Raw genomic sequence first — 7,274 nt, 5'->3', positions numbered from 1 at the left:
ACTTTCTGGTGAGCTGAACATACACCATCATCTGCAAATGAGAAAGGAACATAGGAACACAGAATGTTAAAAAAAGGGGGGGAGGGGCACTTGCCCAAATGGTCTTATTCCTACATGTCATCATGAGATGTTTGCCATTCTAAAATTTGGAATATACAGTCTCCTTCCCAAATCTCCCATTCTGGGGGAGACAGGTCCAGAGGAAATGTGAAGTTTGAGAATACGTAGCCACTAGGGGGAGAGAGTGTGCCTCTGGTGATTAAAGAGCCAATGAAAGTAACTAATGAAAAGGATAGGCTTTCAAGGGAGCTAAATTAAGCTCTAATCAGTCACAGGCATGGACTATATCAACTGAGTTACTTTGGGGAACTTGAGGGTGAAACCTTGAGACTTCACATTGCATCGTCTACTATTAAAGAACTATATTGCTTAAGCTATTCATTTTATTTTTGAATGTTTTAATTCATCCGTTCTAAGGACCTGCATAACTATGCAGAATCTTAAACACTTAGGCTTAGTTTTTAGGAAGGATCTATGGTGACTTAATGAAAGCAGTGTTGCTCTTTATATACTGGGGATTTATATATTAAGAACAATAATCCAATTTTCTGATTAAAATCCTTGCCATCTATTGGGATGATCAGAATGATTTGTTGGGTTCCGTGTTTAGTATTTCCCAAACATGATTTCGGAAAATTTTCTTTTATTTAGATAATTGAACAAGTCGAAAAAACCTGTATTACCAATGTATTGATTCTCAGGTACATGAAATTTTCTCAAAATCAGCTCCTCTGAGCCCAAATAATTTCCTCACCAAAGAAAATCAGCTCATCTTGTTTGCCGTATACCACCAACTTCCATTTTTCTTAATTAGAATATGAGCCTATTGGTGCCATGATTTCATAAATACAATGTGTGAAATTTCAATCTAAATTTCAGTCTAAAATTTAAATATAACATTATATACATCATAGGATAACAAGTATTTAGTGTGTATTAATGTGAATGAATTCTTTCCTCACCCCAAAAATCTAAAGAGAAGACATTCCCCCAAATTTCCCAGTTATTACAGAGTGGTGCCCAAGATATAGTTGCTTTCATTTTTAATGTATCATTAATGTATCATTTCTCTTTCCTCAGCAGGGAAACAAAACAACACAACTCAGCAACTATTTCTGGGATTCCTGAAGGAGTAGGAGGACGGTGCCTGCTCCTACTCTTAAAGCATTGATTTTTTTTTTTTTTTTTACAATCTGTGATATAGTTTCTCAGAAATGCTGTTTGGCAGTGCTGACAATTCCATGTGTTTTCAAACTTAAACCACCCAGACGACACAGTTCCGTATTTTCAGCTCCTTTCATTTTCCTTTTCCCTTTAATTATACAAGTCTCCAGTCCCTCTTTTTTGCAAATGTGGTCAAGAAAGATACTAAATGCTACTATGGATAGAAAGAACGTGCATTTATTTTTCTCTTGATGCTCCATACATGTTCTCCCCAAATAACAAAAGCTGTGCTATTGAACTCAAAAAGATGACACTGACGGGCAACACTTGGCCTAGCAACAACTCTTGGGCTCCTCACCACTGCCCCTGACTTTGGTGCATGTGGCACATGCGTGGGGGACAAACAAAAACAAGTAAACACTCCAATTTTAAACTTGCACTGGAGCGCAAAACCCCACAGAGGCGCTTCACCTGAGCCCTGCATGTCCTTCCCCATCCCTTCCCGAGGACGCCTCCAGCCTGCCTCGCGCCCTGGTCTATCAGGAGGGTTTTCTGAAATCGTGCCGCACGGTTCGTTGCGAAGCCCGAGTGGGTGGGTCCCCGCGCACACCCCGACTCCGGCCAGGACGCCGATGCCGGAGCTCCGCGCCGGGCGCCCGGGCCGCCGCCCCGCTCCCTGCGCCCGGCCTCACCGCGGTTCCCAGTTTGGAAGAAAACTTCACGCGGCCGAAATGAACCTCCCTCTCCCGGTCCAGTCCCGGTCCAGTCCCAGCCAGCAGAAAACGTGAGCTTTATTAAGCCGGGGGCGCGGGCGGAGGTCGCTGCGCGCTCTCCAAAGCGCGTCACCTGGCCGCGCGCGGGGGGCGGGGTCGGCCGTCCCGGGGCCGCCGCCGCGGGGAGGGGGCCGCGGCCGGGCGCGCGGGTGGGCGCCGGGGAGGGCGCGCGGCGCGGAGCCGCCGGGGCAGCACTTGTCCTGTAATCGATTGCCGAGCACGCCGAGCGGCGCAGCGCGCTGACACGCGCACACGCGCCCTCGCGGGCCCGCCCGCCCGCCCGCGCGCGCGTACCACGACACACACACGCGCCCGGGCGCGCGGGCGCCCGGGCCCCGCACACACTCCTGAAGGCGCGCGCGCGCGCGCACGTACGCCCGAGCCCCCGGGCCCCGCACACACTCCTGAAGGCGCGCGCGCGCGCACGCACGCCCGAGCCCCGGGCCCCGCCGCCCGCAGCTGCAGCGGCCCCAGCCGGCCGGCCCTCCGCCCGCGGGCGTCTGCGCGAGCCCGGCCGGCGGGGGAGATGTGCTTCGGCGCCGGCGGATCGGTTTCTCGGGGTTTGACCAGCTGTCCCGGGCTAACCCTGCTCCTCGCTGAAGATGGAGGAAGTAAAAGCAGGATTACCCTTAGCTACAGAGCCACTGCCTTAGTTTCCACCTCCAACTGCAGTGCACAAACACACGTTAGGCACAGGAAAGAAAGAAAGAGAGAGGACACACTAACTGTAAACACAAACAAAAGGGTGATGGGATTATTTTACTGCATGCACGGCTGAGGTAAATCTCCGCTTGGCTTTTGCGTGATGAAGAACAGCTCTTGTTTTATTTGTCTTCTGATTCATAGATTCTCTCTCTATATCTATATATATAAATATGCGTATCTGATTTGCAAAGGGGGGAGTGTTTTCAAAGTTAAGTGTAATTATATGGCATCTCGTTTTGCACTGTGATGTGATCAAATGACTTGTTGCTGTTAACCCGTAATAATAATAGTACTAATAATAATATAGTTGTTTTTCTCTGCGAGGCATGGATTGTGGTGATGATTAGGGGAGTGATTTCTGTGAAGGACGCTCAGGGAATCGGGTTAAAGATGCTGTCCTCTGCCTTAATTTATCGTCCCCTTCTGGTAATTTGTTTCTGGGATGTTAATCGATTCATCAGTTCTCATCTCCATAGCTGTCATGGATTTGGACTTGTTTTGCTTTGTTTTAACTTGAATTCCAAGAAAGATTGGGGTAGCCTGGAATACATTGCAGCTGTCCAGATAGACGAGATCCTGTTGGAATGGGGGGGGGGCAGACCTGCTATGACACATGTAAAAAGGCAGCAATTAAATCACTTTGACAGGTTCTAGTATGGGCGCAAGAGATGGAATTAAGATTGAATTTTTTTTCTTTTTCTGTCTTTTCTTTTCTTTTTTTCCCCCCTTTGCCAAGGGCCAAAAACAGTCCTGTGAAGTTGGCCTGGGTTCCTTGCTGGGTTCTGCCTGACTGTCCCTCCCTCTTACCTCCCCCCCCTTCCCCTTTTCTTTCAGTTTTCTTGTCTTAGCTTTTGGTCGGTTCTTAAGGAACCGGTGGATCAAGTTTTTTCTCTTCTTGTTAATCGCATTGCTGTAGCACTGACTGACCTCTCTCTCTCTCTCTCTTTTTTTCCTCTTTCCTGAAAGTACGTGGTGCCATTCCTGAGTGACTTTTCCTACTAGACCATCCCAAAGGGACGAGGGGGAGGGGCAGGAGGAGGAGGCGAGGAGGAGGAGGGGGGTGTTCCTTCTCTCTCATTTCTTGGTTTTGTTTATCAGCCGATCTGTTTGCTGGATTTGGGCTCGGAATGACCCACCTGTAAAGTGCTTTTCCTTCCTCCTCGCCTTGAACTCTGCAGGGGGCTTGGCTTGAGGGGCCAAGGGAGGGAAGGAGAGAAGTGGGAAACACAAAAAACTTCTTTCTTTCTCTCTCCGTTTATCTTCAGCCCGACATTGTCACCTCCTCTTTGAGGGGTTAGAAGAAGCTGAGATCTCCCGACAGAGCTGGAAATGGTGATGAATCTTTTTTAATCAAAGGACAATTTCTTTTGTATGTACATTTCGTTTCTCTTTCTCCTTTTCTTTTTCTTTCTCTTCTTGTCTGAGGGTTAATAACCATTTCATTGATGGGGCAGACTTCTTTCGCTTCTCTCTGACGTTTCTTTCTTTTTAATATGTGTGTGTTAAATGTGTACATTTTTAAAGAGATAAACTCAATTGCAAAATATCCGAAGAAACTGTTCCCCTTTTAAACTTTACAGATGCCTTTCTTTGGAACCTTATGTAATCATAATTTGAAATAATTTGATAACAGTACAGCAGGTTGAAATTTAAGTGCTATGTAGTGACTGAGCTGGGAATTTGATCTGATTATTCCATAAAGAAAGAAAGTTTTTTTTGGGGGGGTGGTAAGGAGGGTGGTGGTGAAGAAGGGGAGGGGAGAGAGAAGGGAAGTGGTTTTGGAGACAAGAAGTGAAGCTGCCTGTTTTCCAGTAAGTAATGGAGAAATTCCAGGAGCCAGGGCTAAATATACTTGACGATCAATACAGAAATGGCTCATTGTGAATAATTTAGCTGCTGGTGCAGTGAGAGTTTTGAAACTAAAGGCAAAAAGGACCAGGGCCAATGGAAAAAAAATAAGTAAAAATCTCCTCAGGACATGTCAATTCTCTAAACTTTTTCCTTCAAAGAATACAGTTAGCTTATTGATCTTTTCATTTTGTGAAATCAAAGCTAGGGGGTGTCATCTCCTACAATTTACTTTTGTTTCTGAGAATTAAGTTCTTGTTTTGTGTCATTGGTGCATGAAAATAATTTCCCAAACTTTAAAAAAGTAATTATCTTCTCCCAACAACAACAAAAAAGTTTATGAAATTTTCAAAATCAAAATGTATTAGTAGACTTGGCATTTGTATCCAGCCATGGTCTGGCAGCAAATTAAGGTTCCATTGAACAGGTGCTTACCCAGAACTTGGGGTAGGCTAAAATGTCAATACAAGTCAGGGAGTTGGGTAACTGCTGCAGAAACCTTTGAGACACACTTGGGCACTAAGTTTTTTTGTTTTGTTTTGTTTTCTTATGTTTGTTTGTCCTTTCCCCCCCTCCCTGTTAGAACATGATGAACCAACTTGCAACAATTGTGAATAGAGCTATCTGTACACTAGGGAAGTCCTCAAACTGCAGTGTGATTGTGGGAAGAAATGAATGGTAAAATCCTTAAATCCCTGTTAAAGCTGACACGCTGGAGCCATATCCTCCCTCCCCCATATATATTATTATTATTTTTTTGCTTAAAAGCAAGTAAATTCAGATTAAAAGCGTCATTCCTTTCTTACCACAGCCCATCTTACAGCACACTTATCTTTCCTATCCTATCTCCAGTAGGAATCAGATCATTTGCAGAAAGAGTTCAGTGACTTGCAAATGAGCACATACAGTACACTGTAGTATGTTTCTTGGGCACAGGTTGCAGCAGCAGCAACATGGGCTAACTGCTTGGAGCTTCAAATAAGTTAAGCATTTAATGGCAAATACTGAAAGGAATCATTGTGTTAAGGGTATAATCTTTTACTTTGCAGCACTGCACTTTGACTATGGAAACAGAGGCTATTGATGGCTATATAACGTGTAAGTATTCTTACTCATTAATTTGTTTTTGGTAGTAAAATTGTTTTTGTATTACCTATATTATACTGCGTGAATGATAAGTTTTATCAAGAATCAGATGTTTTCTTGTCTGTTCACAATTTCACCTTTAAACGAGTTTAAGAAAGTAGCAGCACAGAAGTGAAGAAGGAAATATAGAACTATACTTACTATATTAAGGATAATATTTAATTAGTAATACTTGGCAGATCAACACTTTCTTACTAGATTTTAAAAATTTACTTTGTTTAGATGTATGTCTACTGATATGGTAAGTACTAAATAGTTACTACTCTGTAACCTAATTTTCAAACACAACATGGTAGAGAATTAGTTTCCTTAAGTTAGATAATTTTTTTTAGGCAACTCTCCTTTCAAACATCCAATTCTTGATAATCATTTTGGAAAAAATGCTGCTGATAAATATGATATGCTTAATAATTAAATTTGATGGTAAAAGGAAACATTTTTTTCCCAACTAAAAGATACTTTAGAAATCAACTACTCCAGTTTCACTTATTTTTCAGTTATGATTATTGTAATAATGAAACTTTGAATTTTTTTTTATTGTGGACTGGTTGTGACTTTTCATCATTTCATTCATTTACGCTATATTTCTAAATGATATTTCCTTATTGTTTCTTTTAAGGGAAAAATGTATAACATTAAAATTTCAACGCAATGCATTCCACTGCATGTATGAAGCAAAGTTGGTAATTAGATTTTATGTGACAGTGAACAGAGACCAAAAGATTTTATTTTGTGAAAGCAGGTGACAATGAGCTTTCACCTGAAAGGGAGCACTCCAATATGGCAATTGACCTCACCTCAAGCACACCCAATGGACAGCATGCCTCACCAAGTCACATGACAAGCAGTAAGTCTTCATTTTATGATTTTTTTTTCTATTTCTCTAGTGACAGACTTGAATTTGTTAGGTCTGTAGGGTCCTCTCACATTGTGGTGTAGCTGCTGCTATAGATTTTGCTAAAGAAAGAACAACACAGATTTATTCCTGCTCATTCTAGTACCATAAAACATGAGCCTGCTTACTAGTCTGAACTATCCCAAGGTGGCATTTGGGAGCTGGTGCTTACCTGTATCAGGTAAGAAATGTTAGGCTTTGCTGGTTATTGTTTTGACTCGCCAGGTTTATGACTAGATGTGTTGTTGTTGTTGGATGAAAAATATGAAAACCTGTCACTTCCAAAGGACTCTTCATAGTAAAAAAAAAATGAATTAATTTTATATTGCCTTGGTACAAAGCGAGTTCATCAGTGGTGGTATTGCAGTGTGACTTGAGCATTATTTTTTTGACATGTGAAAGTTTTTTCTTCAAAGCATTGGAAGTGAAATATAATTGGAAAAAATTTATGGAGCTCATTTACATCCATTTCTCTTAACAAAGTGAAAGCCTTTTGTTTCTCACTATCCAGAGAAGAACTGAGAAAATTTGGAAGGAGGTTTTAAACTTGTAGGAACAGTTAGTTTTGGATACTATGCTGGATAAAGGACTTCTCTCTAATGTGGAAAACACTGCTTTTTTTCTTAATAAAAGAGCAATTTACATGTAGTCAGTGATAGAAGACAAAATACTTTTAGACTATA

The 7,274-nt window shown here is 42.3% G+C and overlaps 1 protein-coding gene across 5 annotated transcripts in view; it reads left to right on the top strand.

The window, feature by feature from the left end:
- Positions 1-1,850: 1,850 nt before the first annotated feature.
- Positions 1,851-7,274, top strand: part of IKZF2 (IKAROS family zinc finger 2) — a gene marked incomplete at both ends in the record, with an annotated part of 157,474 nt that continues 152,050 nt past the window's right edge. For 2 of the 5 annotated variants that reach the window (XM_084231841.1, XM_084231840.1), the window contains 2 exons: positions 5,615-5,648; positions 6,439-6,543. In XM_084231841.1, coding sequence (XP_084087967.1) covers positions 5,615-5,648; positions 6,439-6,543 — 139 coding nt within the window. Of the gene's footprint in view, positions 2,009-5,599; positions 5,649-6,435; positions 6,544-7,274 lie in introns of those variants that run through there. The other 3 variants (XM_084231842.1, XM_084231843.1, XM_084231839.1) reach the window with 3 other exon arrangements.

The sequence above is a fragment of the Talpa europaea genome (genome assembly GCF_964194135.1).
Source record: "Talpa europaea genome assembly, chromosome: 1".
In the NCBI taxonomy this organism is placed as follows: Eukaryota; Metazoa; Chordata; class Mammalia; order Eulipotyphla; family Talpidae; genus Talpa; species Talpa europaea.
This window is presented reverse-complemented; position numbering and strand designations above follow the sequence as displayed.